Source organism: Syzygium oleosum, unplaced genomic scaffold (assembly GCF_021117445.2).
Source record: "Syzygium oleosum isolate NSW1041296 unplaced genomic scaffold, Sole_v2.1 Sole_v2.01, whole genome shotgun sequence".
In the NCBI taxonomy this organism is placed as follows: domain Eukaryota; kingdom Viridiplantae; phylum Streptophyta; class Magnoliopsida; order Myrtales; family Myrtaceae; genus Syzygium; species Syzygium oleosum.
In genome coordinates, this window is record NW_026607485.1 from 33,608,257 (window position 1) to 33,626,790 (window position 18,534).

Below are 18,534 nucleotides of genomic sequence, written 5' to 3' on the forward strand. Positions count from 1 at the left end.
TCCATCATCTAACACCTCATTAAAAGTTAAAACAACAACAACAACGATAATGAATATTTTGATCTCCAATTTTGTAAAATTGGCCCGATTCGCGATTTTAGTTTCTGCCTTTTCTCAAAATCTTACAATTCATTATACTTGGCCCTTTTTATTTGGAACTTATAAATTTTTCTCAATGTATATATTTTAACAAGTAAATTTATATGCATTACTTTCAAACTGCTTTAAACTTTCGAGTAATGTTTTACATATTTGTCGAGAAAAGGAAAATGTCTAATTTTCTTTGAAAATATTCGGTTTGGTTATGGCTCTTTTATGCCAAAAGCGACTTTTTTTACATCGCCGTCAAAATTCAAAATATTATTCTACATTCTGAAAGTTATAAGAAATTATATTTGCCACCCATATTTTTGATGGCATAGATGATTGGCCAACACATGTTGTATGTACTTCTCCCCATAAGTTCATCATTTCGCTTTCTCAAAATCAGTGCTGGGACAGAGTATAAAAGTTTTCTGTGGCATTTCCCGAGTGAAAGCAAATTTATCGCTCCTTTTGCTGCTGGTGTATTTGGCTCATGGAAAGTTGCAGTTAGCAATGCCAGTTGATTAAGTCAAGGAGAATAGCAAATTGTCGCTTATGGTAACTTTTCCCTTCAAAGGGGTTTCGTTTCTTTTAACTTCACTTGGTTGACGCAGATGTTCGATCTATTATATCATGACAATTATCTTCTGAGAGGGCGGTTGAGAGTTGGCTGAGGGGAGAAAGAGATGAGGAACGGCAGAGAAGGAAACAGAGGAAGGCAAAAGGTCTCTCTGAGTATGAACAGAACATCGAAGGAAGCCGGGTCACCGGTGATCCGGCTTGTGTTGTTGCACGGCCATTGAATAACGGATGGGCTGGTGGAAGGTTGCACTCCACCATTGCTGGTGAAGAAAGTCACTTCTTCAGCTCAAACAGTGGTCAACCACAGACATCCGCAAAACATTTCAAGCAGAATAATTCCCTTAGTGATGGAAGTTTGGCTTAAGAGGTTTCACTGGTTGTGCCTTTAGATTATCTGCAGATTTCATAGTCTAGGAAAACCACCTAAAAGGCAGAAAGTATTCAGTATCTTTTTCCCATTTTGGCTGAAGAAAGTATTCAAAACATTTTACTCTTTCATTTGACTATTACGATTACATATTATTTTCGTTTGTTAACCTTATTTTTTCAAATGATGAGCTTTGCAAGTTGTATCAAACTTTCTTCGGGAGAAGAACACTAGGAGTGCCAAAACTTGTGTACGGCGCTCACTTTAGTGCAAAAAGTTTTTGCCGGCTCACTTAAGTGCCAAATCGGAGGAAAAACGATCACTTAAGTGCTAACGGCGAGAAATTCCGGCCAAATTAATACATGGCTTTTATAATTAAAATTTTAATCCGAGTTGAATTTTTTTTAAAAAAAATCAGTCTATGTGGCATTTCCACGTGTATATTTCGATTTTTTAAATATTTTTTTTGATTTTTTTTCCTTCTTTTCTTTTTTTCTTCTCTTTCTTCTTTTTCTACCTTTGGTCGCAAGTGATCGGACACCAGTCACCGGCCTTGGCCGGCCGCCTGGCCTCGCCCGCCACAGGCGAGGCCCTGCCTACCCCTGCTTGGGCGAGGGTGGGCGAGCCCCAGCGGGGCCGACCCTCGCTTGGGTAAGGGCGAGCCTTGACAAGGGCTCCCCTTGCTAGATCCGGCGAGGCCAGCCCTCGCCCAGGCCGCAGCGGCCTCGCTAGGCATTGCTCAGGGGAAGGTGACGCCCGGTGAGGTCGCCGCGGCCTGGGCGAGGGCCGGCCTCGCCGAATCTGGCGAGCCCCGGTGAGGTGAGGCCGACCCTCGCTTGGGCAAGGGCGAGCCACAACGAGGGCTCCCCTTGCCAGATTCGACGAGGCCGGCCCTCACCCTAGCGGCGGCGGCCTCGCCGGGCGTCGCCCTCCATCGGCGAGGTGAGGCCAACCCTCGCTTGGGCAAGGGAGAGCCCTGGCGAGGCCGACCCTCGCCAGGTCGCAGCGGCCTCGCCGGATCTAGCGAGGGGAGCCCTCGCCGGGGCTCGCTTGTGGCGGGCGATGGCGGCCTCGTTTGGGCGAGGCCAGCCAACCCCACCATGGCTGGTGGCCGGCCGGCCACCGGCCAAAGGTCGAAGATGCAGAAAAAAAAAAGAAGGAAAAAAGAAAAAAATCAGAAAAAATAATTAAAAAATTTAAAAAATATTAAAATATTATTAAAAATATGGCCCCGTCAGCGCCGCGCGTGCCACGTAGGACTGATAAATTAATAAAATATGGCCACGTCAAATTTCCGGCGACCCAAATCGGAGTTGGCACTTAAGTAATCGTTTTTTTTTTAAATAGCACTTAAGTGAGTGGAAACAAACTTTTGGCACTAAAGTGAGTGCTGTACACAAGTTTTGGCACTTCTAGTGTTCTTGTCCCAACTTTCTTCTATTCTACCGGTCCTAATTTGGCACCTGGGGGATGAATTGTATCATCTTGTCTATTGCCGAAAACTAAAGGGCAGTTTGATTCTGCATTTGGAAAGATTTTTCATTGCTCTGCTTTGTGAAGTGTCTCGTCTTCTGTTCAGTCGGATGCAAGCCTTAGTGGCATTATGCCACTAAATTTGGATCTGCCTGATCTGTAAGACACGGCAGTGAGTGATTGTCATTGATCGTGAATCAGAAAGGAAGAGCTTTGAGTGGTTTTTGAAGTGAAGAGCACATTGCAGCAACTAGAGTTTATTCTTCCATACATAGATTAAGCTTCATGCGATTGCATCAGAGTTAAGCTTGACAGAGATGTGAAACCTAAAAGACGCAGAAGATACATAAGCATTATCAAGATGCCTGAGAACTAGCGAAACAGCATCAAAACTTTGTTGATACCCAATATAGAAGTCGAATTAAATTGTCTTCTTGTATGCAAAATACTCATTTGTGATCGTGTTGATCATTGCCGCCATTTCTGTGTGCCTCAACTTGCAACTCCAAGTCTTCTTTCTCTCTATTCTTCAGTGCTGCTTCCATCTCCTCAGTGACGTTTGCTTCTTTTGCCTCCGTATCCTTTCCCCATAGAACAGAGTAGAGTCCGGTAATGATCAATATAGACCCCACCAATCTGAAATCAAAAGAAATGAAACACTCTAAGTGAATGCTTTATTGCAATTTGTAAACAGCTCTAAAATCGTAGAATATTGTATACGTAACAACGTCGAATACATACGTTCCGACAAACAATTGCTCACGAAGAAGTGCCCAGCTCAAGATGGCCGTGATGATGAGCATCAAAGGGCTGAAGACCGAGGTGTAGAGAGGACCCTTTCTCTCAACGCACCAGGTCATAATGCAGAGTGCTAAGGCCGAACATATGAAACCCTGAATTAAATTACAATTAGCATTACGTTCGTCTACAAAATTTCCTAATAAATCATTGTTGCACAAAAGCTAAACGAGATTCCAACATCATTTGCTAAAGTTCGTTCAATGTCCATGAGACTGTACCGCATAAACAGCTGAGATAAGCCGGATTCCAGATCTTAGAGACCATGCCGCAACACGATGTTCGATAGCTGCACCAACGGCCGCACACTCGATGCTGGCCATGAGACACATCAATGCTGTGGTAGTGTATGGAGCTGGAAACTTAGTACTCAGTTTTGCCTGAATGCACATGAAACAAGCATAAGGAAAGTGAATTGAACTCTTAAACTCTCTCTTGTGAGGACATTGCTCTATACACAAAATAATTCCCGATAAGTGTGCACACTTATTCTAGCAAATTTGGACTTGAATATGTTCTTTATATGAATTGACGAAAAGAGCAATTGCAATATATAAATCTATGATAGAAGCGAAATGAATGTTTCACTCACTTGGATGATGAACCACAGTGCCCAGGCCACAGAGCTAGCAATGAGAAAGAAAGGTCCCAAGAAGTTGCTTTTATTGGTGGGGTTTTCGTCTGTCATTTTCTCTGCATATGTCCAATGGATAGCCGAGTTACCGATTCCGATGTTGCGTCCATGGTAAAATGAGAGTAGCATTGCTCCACCCACGCAGACAAGTGTCCCAATCACTTTTGCCTGCCCCGCCTTCGACTTGATTCCAAGCGATTCTTGTCTATCCAAGACAAAATCACGGGAAATGCGAACAGATTGTAAAGAGCGATTGCATATTGACTAGTAGTTCCAAATGCAGCAGTCGAACAGAAGTTAAGGAACAAAATGACTATAGTTGTTGAAGTAAACAAACAAGAATGTGTGGGACGAAGTACTGCTATTAGATGCACCTGAAGATCAGTGCAAACAAGAACGTCACGGCCGGGAGGATATTGGTCAGCGCGCATGAGATCGTGGGCGTGGAATTGTTCAGCCCGATGAAAAAGAAAACTTGATTCATGAAAACCCTGCACATTTTTTGTGGAACACCAACTCATGAACTAATGATATTTATGCATTCGTATCATGATGATAAATATTGGCAGAGAGTCAGTCCTAGTGTAATCATATAGCAACCACATGAATAACTCCAAAGTCCAAATAAGTATGAATGCAAGATCAAGATTCAAGAGATGGCTTATTTACCCAGTGAGAGAACATAAAAAGATCTGGAGCAGAATCGATACTGTGATTTTGGGTCTTGTCTTCCTGTAATGGACCATCAGGAATGTGAATATTTTTGAATCATTCATTCAAAATGCCAAGCTGCAATTACTCTTAATCTTTTTTAATGATGCTAGAGAATTAAATTCGAATGAAACTCTTGAACATGAAACACTGCACTCGTCTTTCAATTTTCAAGAAGACTCCTTTTGGCAAAGGTAAAACGTGAATGGTTCCAATCGATACATTGGTTTTCAAATTACCAGAAACGCATAGCAATTTCAACTGGGTATCGTCTTTATAATCCTAGAAATCAGTCGTTGTCATGTGAGGGAATTTCTGTCAACAATAGCACACAATTTTCACCATTTTTCGCATCACAGTTGATTTTGTCCTGTCATGCATCATGCAAGTGTGTACAAAAAAATTTCCTCGTAAAGTGGGAGGTGACGTGGCAGCCATGCAATTGCAGGTCCACCTAATCAAGCCGTTTCAATGGGTCAACAATTAAAGAGCTCCTCAACTCCTCTTTAATGAGCTTGCCTAGAATAGATGACAGCTACTAGTTAACTAAGCTTGCTTAGGGTTTCGGCCACATTCAAGCTCTAAACAGATCACACCTATACAGTGAGAGGAAAAAAGCGAGAAGTTTACTTAAATATATGTTCAGATCCATTTAACTTAACCTAAATTTTTCTCTCTAATTCCTTCTCCATCGCTACCATAATATAATTTGTCATTCATTTATGATTTTTCTTCGTTTTGCAAACCACCATACCAACATCAGCTTAAAAGAAGTGGGAAATACACACTCCTGTTTCCTTTCTTTATTAGCATCTTCGTTTGGAAAGACAAACACTTTTTTCTTGATCTCAACACTTAGTCAGCTACAAAAGCACTATCGACCTTTCTTATTTCTTGGGTGGTTGATAGACAAAACAAATCTGTATGCATTGATCGATTTGAGTAGAAGTTGGAAGCACTCTCCCTAGACCTTGTGTGGCGCTCACGTTAGTCTTGGAGAACCAAAATAGAACACATGCATGGCCAAATGAACATTCGAGAATTATCACAGTGCATGTAGAAATGATTAAGAAGAAGAACATTTTCCACACAAGCCCAAGATTTAGTTATCCCTTATCACAAAAGACATGCACTGAAGAATAAAAAAATAGAGTTCTCTCGATGAAGTTGTTTCAGATACCTCTCCAAGATAAGAGCGAAAGGGATGGTGGCGAGGGTAGCGAAGATTTGGCGATAGGTGACGAGCACGAAAGGGTTCATCCCGCTATCCATGGCCAGCTTTGATGTTATGTTCATTCCCGCGTAGCCCACTTGAACAACGACCATGGCCAAGAATGGCATGAAATCTACATTCGCCATTTCTTTTCTCTCTCTCTCCTTCTTAGCTTCTGTATTGATCTTCTTTGGACAGATCCCAGAGAGAGAGAGAGAGAGAGAGAGAGAGAGAGAGAGAGAGAGAGAGGTTGTGGAGAGATGCGGGGGAGAGAGCTTCAATATATAGGAGAGAGAGAGAGAAGATGCAAGTGCAACAGAAAGCTAGCTCTTTTTTGAGTTTCATGGGGGAAAAAGGAGACGGATCCATAATAAATGAAAATGAGAGAGACGGTTCAAAAAAGATGACTTGCAACACCTGGGCGGATGCATGGGACAAGGGCTGCCACTATAACCTCCTAAGAGTTGTTGCGCCTTTCAGTTCTAATTTACTTGCCATCCTAACATCCGATTGTCTGCAAAACTGGTATACTAAGTCATATAAGCGATTGTGATTAGGCCTTCAAACGAGTTTATTCTAATAATAGATTGTCACATACCTCAATCTCTACCACATTAATAATGTGTTTGTGGATTTCATTAGTCAGTCTTGCCGCACTTACTACATATAATTCTATTTCTTGGAGTCTTTCTCTTCTCTCTCTGTGTGGCTTCTCGCAATATACAAGCCTTCAAGCAACCGAACGAGGCTTGAGTGCGCAGCAAAATATGGCAAAAACAAGGAGAAGTTTGCTTTTTCTCGTGCCATTGCCATGCATGGCATTGTCGTTGTATGTTAGCTAAGAAAGGCTGAGGATGGAAGTCCTTATCTCGTGAAAAATAGCGGGATTGTGCCGTTGTGGTGATTTCTGCCCATAGCGAAATCCATGTGAATGGGTTGCTCATTGCGTTTGCTACAAGTGTTGGACCCGTGTCAGCATGTATAAGTTCATTATGTATAAAACCCAATTAATCATGACTTTCCATCTTTGATTTGTATCAAGCGTTTCAATTATGACCCAAAAAATTGGGCTACCAGGCATTAACTCACATGATTGGTGGTGTGATTTAGCTCGATGGGGGTGCATTTAATGCGCTACAGCTCCTGCATAAAGACCGGATATTTGCATATGGAAAATCAAGAGAGTTTGTTTATCAAAATTAATAGCAAATTTCAAATTGAAATCCTCACGACAAATTTATTCCAAACTATCATAAAAAAATCTTAAATCAGTACCGCATAACACATTTACTCCAAAGTAACTTGCGTCTCACAAAAATCCCAAATTGGTACCACCTAGCCATTGTACTCTCCAGGTTAGATCACAAATTGTTAATAGAGCGTATATTTGAGTCGGGGCTACCGGTTTGAGTTTTTCGTGAGATGGCAATTAAGTTGGGATAAATGTATCATGACATAACGGTATATGATTTTTAATGGCATTAACCTAATTTGTTACGTGTGCGTGGCCAAAAAAAAGTATTTTCTAATTAATACCAAATTTCAAATTGGTATTCTTGTGACAAGTTTATCCTAAACAATCACCTCATAAAAAATCTTAAACCGGTACCCCATAACACATTTACTCCAAATTAATTTGTCTAAAAAAAAATCCCAAACTGATACCATCGAGTCAATGTACTCTCCAGCTTAGATTGCAGACTACTAATGGAGCGTTGACTTGACTCGGAGCTACTAGTTTAAGATTTTTCGTGAGACGAAAATTAGTTTGGGATAACTTTATTTTGACATATACCGGTTTATGATTTTTAATGGCATTAACCTAAATTGTTATGTGTGCGCAGCCCCAAAAAAGTACTTTCTGAATGTTTACTAATCCAGAAGAGGGTGCACCAAATTTGAAGTTTTTTGAACTGATACCTGTCTGGTTGGCCAAGAAAAAGAACTAATACCCTACACGGTTCTCTTAAATATCCATCTGCTCTAGATTTTGAAAAAAAAAAACACTGTTAAATTGATTAATTGAACCTTATAATTACTACATTTTTTGGATTCTGGTGCTTCATTAATGAAACATGCTCTACATCGAGTCCCTCGAAACCTGGCTAAAAAAACAAAGTTGACAGAACCCAAATCACAATTTAAGTCCCATTTATGGTTATGATTCATGATTTGTCTTCCTCCTGATCCATCTGTCCCATTCTTGGAAGGAGGGCTTCAATAAACTACTAATTTCCCCAGAGATAACATCTTAGTGAAAAGTTGGAATAAAAATAATTAAGAAATAATGATACATTAATTTGGAAAATATTTTTAAAAAGTGATTGGTTATATAACTTAGAATCTACGGAAAATGTTTTCATTATCTACAATAATTTATACTTAAGTATTTTCGTAGGTGATGAAAATATTTTTCATATATTTACTTTTGTAAGAGATACAAGCAATTATTTTTCCAAAAACATTTTTCAAATTTTGAATATTCCTTGAAACAAACTAACCTTAAGAATGGGAATTGGTTCCTAGCTTATTGCGCTTGGGTTTACTTTGAAAATGAATTTCTTGTTTTCAATTTTATATTCGTAAATTATTATAAACTAAGAAAATTACATAGTTATAAAATGCATTTAGCATTTTAAAATTTTCTTTTGTGCGTGGCTATATGTTAATGGAAACACGGTGATGTAACATTTTTCATGTTGAGATTTGATAGTACTCCTCTTCATCTCATGCTACCAAACACTCTCGAGGATATAAGATGAGTGATCTCATCTCCATTTTCATTAGTGCTATTCTCAGTTACCAAACAGGGCCTAAGGATTCATACAACTATACAATAAAAGTGTTACTAAAAAAATTAGGAAATACTTAGCTATACACCACACATAAAATAAACCCATTGACATTTGTTAAGCTCAAACTTTACCCCAAATTTTCATTCTTGCAATAATATCTCTAACAACATACGAAATCATAATTTAAGCGGTCATAATAAAACATCAAATGACTCCACACAAGAAATACAACATGTTTTGAAATCAAGCTTAAATTTCTTTCGCAACATTACCAATTAAATTAACTTCACAAAATTAATTCTCCAAACATATTCTCCCCAATAAAAACAGAATACTTCTTTTCTTTTTCTAGATGCATATGATGTGCTCTTTTGCTAGTGTAAAAGATAATGCCAACATCTGAAACAAGGATGATAACTAATTCCTTGTTGTAAGTCCCATTAGATTATGTAGACGGACTTCAAATGAAAAATGCTGACCATGAAGCTAAAATCAGTGTTCAATTAGGAAAGGATGGAAAAACACATTTGAGAAACCTCTTTGGTGAGGGTATAGTGAAGCTGTTCCATTTCCGCTATAGTGGGTGCAATTGTTTATTGCGTAATTATTTATCATATTATTTGCGATTTGACTCCCTCACTGTGATATCAAGCCATGATGGAGAGAAGACTCTTTCTTTCTAATGTGTGGTGGTTTCAGATAGGGGTGACTAATCGAAATAATTCAACTCAGAAACCGAATCAAGAATGGGCTTTTCTTGGGTAGAACGGTTATCTCTGTTCTTCTTTTTCCCTTTCTTTGTTAATAACATGATAAATATGTTGAAGATGGGTTTCAAACCTAGGAAGTTTAGGAAATCCATCAAGGCCTTAATCGCCATGCCGCAAATTATTCACATTGCATGTATCTAAAAATAATAGTTATATAAATTAAAGTTGGCCCTGATTCCCAGGTCAACTCAGGAGAAACCGGCCAATTTGGGTTTGAGGCTACTTCTAAGAGAACCGACTCTGATAGGATATACTTCAAGTTTTTGATTTAGAATCTACCTACCCTAGCACCTATCATCCCTAATCTCGGATAATATGCTTTACCACTATGGTAGTTATACATATAGTTGTTTATTTGATTTTTGAGAGATTTTTATCCAATTCTATCCTGTTAATTGATCTTATCACGAGCTTGATGGCTTATCAGGCACTTAGGCTTGATGCATAATCTGGGTAGCCTTGGACAAGCATTTTCCTTGCTTAGGCTCAAGCCTGCCCATTTAGGCCTGCCAGGCCTGGTCAAACCAATTCATGTTAGTACATTTATATGATGCTCAAGCCCAACTAAATATGCAAAGATATGAGACCTCAAATGGGTTTCTTTCAAGTAAATGACTTTCAATGAAGGACTGCTCTCCAATTATGTTAGGATTACTAATTCTTGAGGTGTCAACGTGTGCAATTGAATAGAATTTGAGAAATCACAGCCTGAGAAGTCGAATCGAATTGGATCGTTAGTTAAGCAACTCATGAACATCGGTTTGGATTTTGCCGGATTTCTCTGTGGCCGCGTGAGACCCTCAAAGCGAGAGTGAAATGAGGTTAGAATTTCTTCCATTTGTTTCTATTCTGAGGACCGCGAGACACGAGTAGAATTGTAAGGTAAATGGCAAAAAGTAAGAGAGAAAAACTCACTTTCACTGGAAGTGAGCTAGAGTTTTAAAAATATATTTATAGCGGCTCGGTTCGGGTGGGCGGGCCCACGTTTGGAACCGTGAAAGGGACCGGTATTTACTGGTTCCAGTAAATTGAAACTGGGAACTGGTCCAGCCTCTATGGGAGCCTACCGTTCTAGGCCGATCCGATCCGATTTCGGGCGGTCTAGGCGGTTCCCAGTTCTTTTGCATACCCTTAATTTCTGGATAACACAGGAAGCTCAAGCTAAAGCGAAAATGGAGAAGGAGCTCGGACTACAAAACTATACATACATAGCTTAGGTAAAAAGAAAAGCTTTTGGGTGTATAAAAAAAATACAAAAAAAAAAAAGAAAGAAAAGACCATTAGATAATGAGTTGATCGTCAATGGATTCAATTTCAAGGGTTTCTAAAGATGCTTTAATATACGTTTTGCAATCGCATACTATATAACTCGATCTTTAGAACCCGTGAATCGAAATCGATCTATAACCCCAGTCACACTAGCTATAATTCGTTGTACCAACGGCTGTAATTTGCTTAGGGTAGAACTCAACAACCTCCGTGGCCGATAAGGTCACGAGAAGGTAGAGTCTCCAATTAAATTTAAGGGGTAATTTTTAGAACTATTTGACTCGCAAAAATCGCGGGATTAGTCTTCAACTGGATTCCGTGGCAGTGAAGTTAGCCACGAAAGCCGCCAAAAATTTTCTATTTTTCCGATCCGTGGACCGACCCTGCGCCACGTCACCGCCGCTCCGACACACCTAACCCGGTGACGACGGGCCTATTTAAAACCGCTCGCCGACGGTGCCAACGGCGGTGGTGGCGGTTGTGCTTGTTATGGAGGAGAAGATGGCGCCGACCGTGGAGATCAACGGCCTCTGCTTCACGTACCCGGGGATCGACGGCCATCCTCCGCCCGGGTCCAAGCCTCTCATCGACGGCTTCTCCCTCGCCCTGGGCTCCGGCCACCGCTGTCTCCTCGTCGGGTCCAACGGCGCAGGTTCGTGTCGGCTTCAAACCGTTGTCTTCTCCTGCAAACTGCAAACTGCCCGATTCTTTGTTTCTGGGTGTCTCTGTGTTAGTTAGTAGTGGACAAGTACGGGTCGATCTCGGCTTGTGGGAAGACGTGGGATCTCGGTCGGTGTCCCTTTTGAATTGGGCCATCGGCGAAGCTGTTTTTATCGTATTGAATTTTGAGTTTGGTGGTTGAAAGTATTCGAATTTCGGTAGTTGGAGATAGTAATTTGATTTAAGATGAAAATAGGGTGGGGAGAATGAACGAATTCTCATGCAAAATGGTTTGTCCCTTCTGATCTTGTCGGGTGCCAGGACGAACTAGTGAATTGGCGAATGCTATCAATGTCCGTGGGGACATTGGAAGATTGGGGCAAGGGTTTTGGAATGGTAATTGGGAGAGAGTGTATAATTTGGCAAAATTCAATGATGGGCACTTGCAGTTTCTCGTTCGAGAACAGTAATGTAAGAGTCCAAGAACCGCGTGACATTCTCGTTTGAAGCAGCGCTTGTAACCGTGAATCGTGGGGATGTGGGGTTTTAGTCATTTGTGTGAATTCTCACTGCCTGCTCGTCCTCGGCGATATGCTTATGATAGGTAAGACTACCATATTGAAGATATTAGGAGGGAAGCATATGGTGGAGCCTCACATGGTCCGCGTGCTCGGGAGATCGGCGTTCCATGACACGGCATTGACGTCCTCTGGGGATCTCTGTTACCTCGGAGGAGAGGTGAGTTCTCTTGTCTCCTGATCTTGTTGTTGGACCACACACTTCGTTGTGAGACTGCGTTTGCGCTGACGTTGACTCTGAAAAGTTGTTGCTTTCGATTGTAATATCTGTTCTCTTCTGCCTTTTATGATAAGTTGTATGCTATAGCTTTGCATTCTGCGATTGGTGATTAGCGGGAGAGATTAATTATGATGTGATTATTTTCCTTCTCCAGTAAACTATACAATTCCTGATATAATTGTTTCTTGTTCCCTTTTTTCCTTTTTCGTTCCACAGTGGAGACGAGAAGTTGCTTTTGCGGGCTTTGAAGTTCCTATACAGATGGATATCTCTGCTGAGAAAATGTTATTCGGGGTGGCAGGTATAGATCCACAAAGAAGAGCTGAGCTAATCAAGGTGAAACAATAACTTTATGGACATAAAATGATTCAAAAACAGATCTTTTTTTTTTTTCAAAAAGAAATGCTGAATTTTAAAGTATATGCCAAATGTATATCCTGGACATTAATAAAGCTTAAGCAAAAAGTATGTATGCTATGTTTTTTATTATATAATAGAAAGGAGATGACTTGGTCATTTGATTGTTTAGGTGCTAGACATTGATTTATCCTGGAGAATGCATAAGGTTTCTGATGGACAGAGAAGGCGAGTGCAAATCTGTATGGGACTCCTCAAACCATTCAAGGTGCCTGCACCTTTTAATTCATGCAAGCATGGAGCCTGAATTGTTTTTATGTTTAAAGATGATGCCCTGTTATTACAGTTTTGGATTTTGGAAATTCTTGTTTACTTTTGCAAGTTGTGGCCTTTTGGGTACTTATGGATTACATCCTTCCAAAAGTAGGTGCTTCTTCTTGATGAGATAACAGTGGACCTCGATGTGTTAGCAAGGGCTGATCTTTTGAAGTTTCTCAGAAAGGAATGTGAACAGAGAGGTTCCACAATTATCTATGCCACCCATATTTTTGATGGCCTAGATGATTGGCCCACACATATTGTATGTACTTATCTACTTCTCCACTATCATTTCGCTTTTTCTATATCAGTGCTGGGATAAACTATAAATGTTTGTATGGCAATTCCGCATCAAAGCGAATTTATCTCTCCTTTTACTCAGGTGTATGTGGCTCATGGAAAGTTGCAGTTAGCAATGCCGATTGATAAGGTTAAGGAGATTAGCAAACTGTCTCTGATGGTAACTTTTCCTTTCAAAGTTTTGTCGTGTTTTTTTAACTTAACTTGGTCAACATAGATGTTTGATTTATCATGACAACTATCTTTGCAGAGGACAGTTGAAAGTTGGCTGAGGAGAGAAAGAGATGAAGAACGGCAGAGAAGGAAAGAGAGGAGGGCAAAAGGTCTCTCTGAATACGAACAGCAAATCGATGGAAGCCGGGTCACCGGTGATCCGGCTCGTGTTGCTGCACGACCGTTGAATAACGGTTGGGCTGGTGGAAGGTTGCACTCTACCGTTGCTGGTGAAGAAAGTTGTTTCTTCAGCTCAAACAGAGTTCTCAGACAGTAGTCAAACGCAGACATCCTCGTAACTTTTCAAGCATAATAATTCCCTCATTGATGAAAGATTACTTTCAGAGGTTTCGCTGCTTTTGCCTTTAGTTTATCTGCAGATTGGATATTCTAGGAAAAACCATCCAAAAAGGGGAAAGTATTCAGTATTGTTTTTGCTTTTTGGCTTGGGAAAGTATTCAGAAGCATTTTGCTCCTTTATTGGAGATATTTCGGTTTCTTATTCTTTTCATTTGTTAGCTATATTTTTCCATATGGTGGGCTTTGCAAGTTGTATCAAACCTATTCTTATTCGAATAGTCCTAATTTGGCACCTGGGGGGTTAATTGTATCATCTTGTCTATTGCTGAAAACTAAAGAAAAGTTTGATTCTGCATTTGGAAAGGTGTTTTGATCGCACTGCTTTGTGAAGTCTCATCTGCTGTTCAGTCTGACGCAAATCCTGATTGGCATTTACTTGCCAAATGACATTGGGATCTATATGATCTGTAAGACCTTCTAGTGACTAGTGAGTGATTGTCATTGATCACGAGAGTAATCAGAAATGGAAGAGCTTGGAGTGGTTTTAGAAGTGAAAAGCACATTGCAGCAACTAGAGTTGATTCTTTCATAAATTTTATAGCGGGCTATTTCTTCATGCAAGATACATATATAAAGCTCCTTGGGTTTGCATAAGAGCTAAGCTTGACAGAGACTTGGAACCTAAAAAGAAGCAGAAGATGCATAAACATGATCAGATGCCTGAGAACTAGCGAAACAGCAGCAAAACTTTGTTGGTACACAAACGAGAAAGTTAAATTGTATGGTCTTCTTCGACCAAAACATACAAAAAAAAAATTGGATGTCTTCTTGTATGGATAATACTCAATTGTGATCATATTGAACGTTGCTGCCGTTTCTGTGTTCCTGAAGCTGCATCTCCAAGTCTTCTTTCTCTCCACACTTCACTGCTGCTTCCATCTCCTCAGCGATCTTTGCTTGTTTTGCCTCTTTATCCTTTCCCCATAGGACAGAGTAGAGCCCAGCAATGATCAATGTAGACCCCACCAATCTGAAATCAAAAGACACGAAGAAATGAAGAACTCTCACTGAATGCTTCTTTGAAAATTGTAGACAGTCCTAGCATCAAATGGATTGGGAAAGCCAAAACCGTAGCAGTGTCAAATACATACGTTCCGACAGACAATTTCTCTTGAAGAAGTGCCCAGCTCAGGATGGCCGTGATTACTAGCAACAAAGGGCTGAAGACCGCGGTGTATAGAGGACCCTTTCTTTCGATGCACCAGGACATAACACAAAATGCCAGGGCCGAACATATGCAACCCTGAATATAAATTCCAATTAGCATTACGTTTGTGCACGAAATTTCTAATAAATCAGTGTTGCATAAAAGCTAAACGATAACTCTCCATTATTTGCTAATGGTTCGTTTAATGTCCACGACACTTTACCGCATAAATAGCTGAGATTAGCCGGATTCCAGATCCCAACGACCATGCAGCGACACGGTGTTCAACAGCTACACCAACGACTGCACACTCGATGCTGGCCATGAGAGACATTAATGTTGTGGTAGTGTAAGGAGCTGGAAACTTAGTACTCAGTTTCGCCTAAACGCACCACAAAACACGCATTAGAAAATTGAACTCTCTAACTCTTTCTTCGATGGCAATGCTCAACACCCAAATTGATTTTTGATAAGTGAAGTGCAGCACTTGTTTTAGCAACTTTGGACATGAATTAGTTCCTTTCATGAACTCATGATAAGAACGACTGCATAAAATAAATTGGTGATGAAAATGAAATGAATGTATCCCTCACTTGGATGATGAACCACAGTGCCCAGGCAGCAGAGCTAGTGAAGAGAAGAACTGGTCCCAACAAGAAGTTGCTTTTGTTGGTAGGGTGTTTGTCTGTCATTCTCTCTGCATATGTCCAATGAATCCTCGAGTGACCGATCCCGATATAGGGTCCATGGTAAAAGGAAAGTAGCATCGCTCCGCCAACACTAACAAGCGTCCCGATCACTTTCACCTGCCCTGCCTTCGACTTGATTCCAAGCGATTCTTGTCTATAGACAAATCACGAAAAATGTGAACAGATTGTTGAATACGGATTGCATATGGACTAGTAGTTCATAATGCAGCATTCGAACAACTAAGTTAAGGAAAAAAATAATGAATATCGTTGTCGAAGTAAACAAACAAGAAGGGATGGAATGAAGTAGCACTATCAAAGGCACCTGAAGATCAGCGCGAACACAAATGTCACGGCCGGGAGGATATTTCCCAGCGCGCACGCGATTGTGGGCGTGGAATTGTTCAAGCCGATGAAATAGAACACTTGGTTCATGAACGCCCTGCACATTTTTTGTGGAACCGCAGCTTATGTAACTCCAAATAAGAATGGAAAAACGACACAAATGGTTCTTAAACTTTGACTCAATATTTAATGTGGTTATTCAAATTTTAATTTGTTCGATATGGTATCTGAACTTTTTGTAAATGTTCAAACTATGAACAAATCAAAAGTTCAGGGACCATATTGCATATTGTGTTAAAGTTCAGGTATCGCATTGAACAAATTAAAAGTTCAAGGACTAGATTGCACATTGGGCCAAAGTTCTAAGATCATTTGGGTTATTATCTCAATAAGTATCAATGCAAAATCAAGATTCAAGAGTCAGCTTACTCACCCGGTGATAGAACATAGAAAGATTTGGAGCAAGATTGGGACTGTGATTTTGGGTCTTGTCTTCCTGTAATGGACCGTTAGGAATGTGAATACCCTCAGAACCATTCATTCAATTTGCCAAGCCACAATTGTTCTTCATCCTTTTAATATATGGTAGATAATTTAAATCAAATTAAAATTTTGAAAAATCAAACACTACCCTCGTTTTTTCGATTTTCAAGAAAACTCATTTGGACAAAAAGGTGACAAAATTCTCGCAAACGTGAATGGTTTCAATTGATATATATTGCCTTTAAAATTATAGGAAGCTTAAAGTCATTTCGACCGGGGTATTGTTCTTCAATTTTCTTAGAAATCTATAGTTATTATATGAGCGAAACTTTTGTCAACAATCGCACTCATATTGATCTTGTCCTACACAGCATAATGCAAGCCTGGACAAAAAATTTCCTCGTAAACTGGGAGGTGACGTGGCAGCCATGCAGGCCCGCCTAATCCAGCCGTTTCAATGGGGTCAGTAATTAGGCCTCTAATTAACTTTGCTTGCTTAGGGTTTCCGCCCCGTTCAAGCTTTACAGCTTACACCTAATCAGTGAGAGGAAAAAAAGAGTAGCCTACTTAAATATTTGCAGATCCATTTAAATTAACCAAAATATTCTCTCTATTCCTTCTTCAACGCTACCATTTTTTATTCATTAGTCATTATTATAATTATAATTATAATTATTTGCAAACAACCATGCCATCATCAGTTTAAAGGACAAACACTTTTTTTTCTTTATCTCAACGCTCATTTGACCGCAAGAGCACGATCAACCTTTCCTTGTTTGGGGGTCAGTGGACAAAGCACGATTAACATTATTTGATCAATTTGAGTTCGAAGCTAGAAGCTAGAAGCTCTCTCCCTAGAGAATGTGCGACACTTTCATTAGTCTTGGCGACCCCGAATAGAACACTGGCATGACCTAAATGAACACTCGAGAAACTATGGCTAAAGTTGACTGAATCATCCTAGCAAGCCAATTCGGCATAAAATAAAAAAAAATCCTAGCAAGCCAAGAGTTTATTTGTCTTTTCACCACAAAAGAAGCCATATGCATTGAAGATTAAAAAAAAAAAAGAGTTTTTCTTGATGGAGTTGTTTGAAGAGATACCTCTCCATGAAATGAGCAAAAGGGAAGGTGGCAAGGGTGGCGAAGATCTGGCGATAGGTGACTAGCACGAAAGGGTTCATCCCGCTATCCATGGCGAGCTTCGACGTGATGTTCATTCCCGCATAACCCACTTGCACGATCACCATGGCCAGGAAGGGCACGAAATCTACACTTGCCATTTTCTTTGGTTTATTCTGGTTTTCTCTATTCTTCTTCGGACAGATTTGAGAGAGAGAGAGAGAGGTTGCAAAGAGATGCAAGAGAGAGCTTCAATATAAAGGGGAGGGAGAGAGGGAGAAAGAGAAGATGCAAATGCAACAGAAAGCTAGCTCTTTGTTTTTCATGGGAAAAAGAGAGATGGTTCCGTAATGAATTCATCAAATCGTGTGCATCTCGGAGAGAGAGAGAGATGACTTGCAACACTTGGGCGCATGCATGGGACAAGGACTGCCACTGTTACCTACTAAAAGCTATTGTGCCTTTCAGTTATAATTTCCTTCGTCATATTAACGATCAGTATCATGAAAAATTGATATACTAAGTTACACGATCAATTGTAATTAGACCGCCAAACAATCATTCATATCATACTCCCAATAATAGTTCGTTACATCATTTAATATGTACCAAATTCATTCATCAGCATGAGCGCACTCGCTCTTTTTCCATTTTTTGTCATCTTTCTCCTCCTCTCTCTCTCTGGCTCCTCACATTTTCAAGCCTTCAAGCAACACGAAACAAAGCTTGAGTGCGTAGCAAGGTATGGCAAAAAACGAGGAGAGACCCCCCAAAATTTGCTTCTTTTCCTCGTGCCATTTTCATGCATGCTTCGTCATTGCACATAGCTTAGATAGGCTGATGATAAGCATCTTTTTTTATTCATGGAAAATAGTGGGTTCATGGTGATCTCTCTCGGAGCGAGATTCACGTGAATCGGCCATTAATTTAATTTGCAACAAGTGTTGGACCCGTGTCAGCATGTATAAGTTCATTTATATGAAGGAAATAATTAGCGGCTTTCCATCTTTGATTTGCTTTAAGTTTTTCGATTATGACATAAATCAG

At 40.2% G+C, this 18,534-nt stretch overlaps 3 protein-coding genes across 3 annotated transcripts; 1 reads left to right on the top strand and 2 right to left on the bottom strand.

Annotated features, from left to right (window-relative positions):
* Nucleotides 1-2,955: 2,955 nt before the first annotated feature.
* LOC115680452 (WAT1-related protein At1g09380-like) lies at nt 2,956-6,008 on the bottom strand. Its single transcript, XM_030604260.2, has 7 exons — nt 5,830-6,008; nt 4,608-4,670; nt 4,313-4,429; nt 3,897-4,143; nt 3,526-3,684; nt 3,248-3,399; nt 2,956-3,142 (listed from the first exon to the last, which is right to left on the bottom strand). Exons 1-7 carry the CDS (start codon nt 6,006-6,008, stop codon nt 2,956-2,958), a joined length of 1,104 nt encoding a protein of 367 aa, XP_030460120.1.
* A 5,046-nt stretch (nt 6,009-11,054) lies between these two features.
* LOC115681629 (ABC transporter I family member 20-like) lies at nt 11,055-13,997 on the top strand. The gene is made up of 7 exons (XM_030605628.2): nt 11,055-11,348; nt 11,961-12,094; nt 12,371-12,490; nt 12,684-12,779; nt 12,939-13,091; nt 13,212-13,289; nt 13,380-13,997. Exons 1-7 carry the CDS (start codon nt 11,186-11,188, stop codon nt 13,617-13,619), a joined length of 984 nt encoding a protein of 327 aa, XP_030461488.1. The 5' UTR covers nt 11,055-11,185; the 3' UTR covers nt 13,620-13,997.
* Nucleotides 13,998-14,204: 207 nt separating this feature from the next.
* Nucleotides 14,205-17,679, bottom strand: LOC115680457 (WAT1-related protein At1g09380-like). The gene is made up of 7 exons (XM_030604273.2): nt 17,470-17,679; nt 16,317-16,379; nt 15,864-15,980; nt 15,443-15,692; nt 15,073-15,231; nt 14,794-14,945; nt 14,205-14,672 (listed from the first exon to the last, which is right to left on the bottom strand). Exons 1-7 carry the CDS (start codon nt 17,646-17,648, stop codon nt 14,486-14,488), a joined length of 1,107 nt encoding a protein of 368 aa, XP_030460133.1. The 5' UTR covers nt 17,649-17,679; the 3' UTR covers nt 14,205-14,485.
* Between the last annotated feature and the right edge of the window lie 855 nt (nt 17,680-18,534).

Bases quoted from the DNA above. Each gene is read 5' to 3' on its own strand.
- LOC115680452 (XM_030604260.2), bottom strand. From the start codon at position 6,008: ATGGCGAATGTAGATTTCATGCCATTCTTGGCCATGGTCGTTGTTCAA. The intron at 4,430-4,607 runs GTAAATAAGCCA...AAAAATGTGCAG, and splicing joins TTTTTATGTTCTCTCACTGG to GGTTTTCATGAATCAAGTTT. The intron at 3,400-3,525 runs GTACAGTCTCAT...AATTTAATTCAG, and splicing joins TTATCTCAGCTGTTTATGCG to GGTTTCATATGTTCGGCCTT.
- LOC115681629 (XM_030605628.2), top strand. From the start codon at position 11,186: ATGGAGGAGAAGATGGCGCCGACCGTGGAGATCAACGGCCTCTGCTTC. The intron at 12,095-12,370 runs GTGAGTTCTCTT...TTCGTTCCACAG, and splicing joins TCTGTTACCTCGGAGGAGAG to TGGAGACGAGAAGTTGCTTT. The intron at 13,092-13,211 runs GTATGTACTTAT...CCTTTTACTCAG, and splicing joins ATGATTGGCCCACACATATT to GTGTATGTGGCTCATGGAAA.
- LOC115680457 (XM_030604273.2), bottom strand. From the start codon at position 17,648: ATGGCAAGTGTAGATTTCGTGCCCTTCCTGGCCATGGTGATCGTGCAA. The intron at 14,946-15,072 runs GTAAAGTGTCGT...ATTTATATTCAG, and splicing joins TAATCTCAGCTATTTATGCG to GGTTGCATATGTTCGGCCCT. The intron at 14,673-14,793 runs GTATGTATTTGA...TTTTGATTTCAG, and splicing joins GAGAAATTGTCTGTCGGAAC to ATTGGTGGGGTCTACATTGA.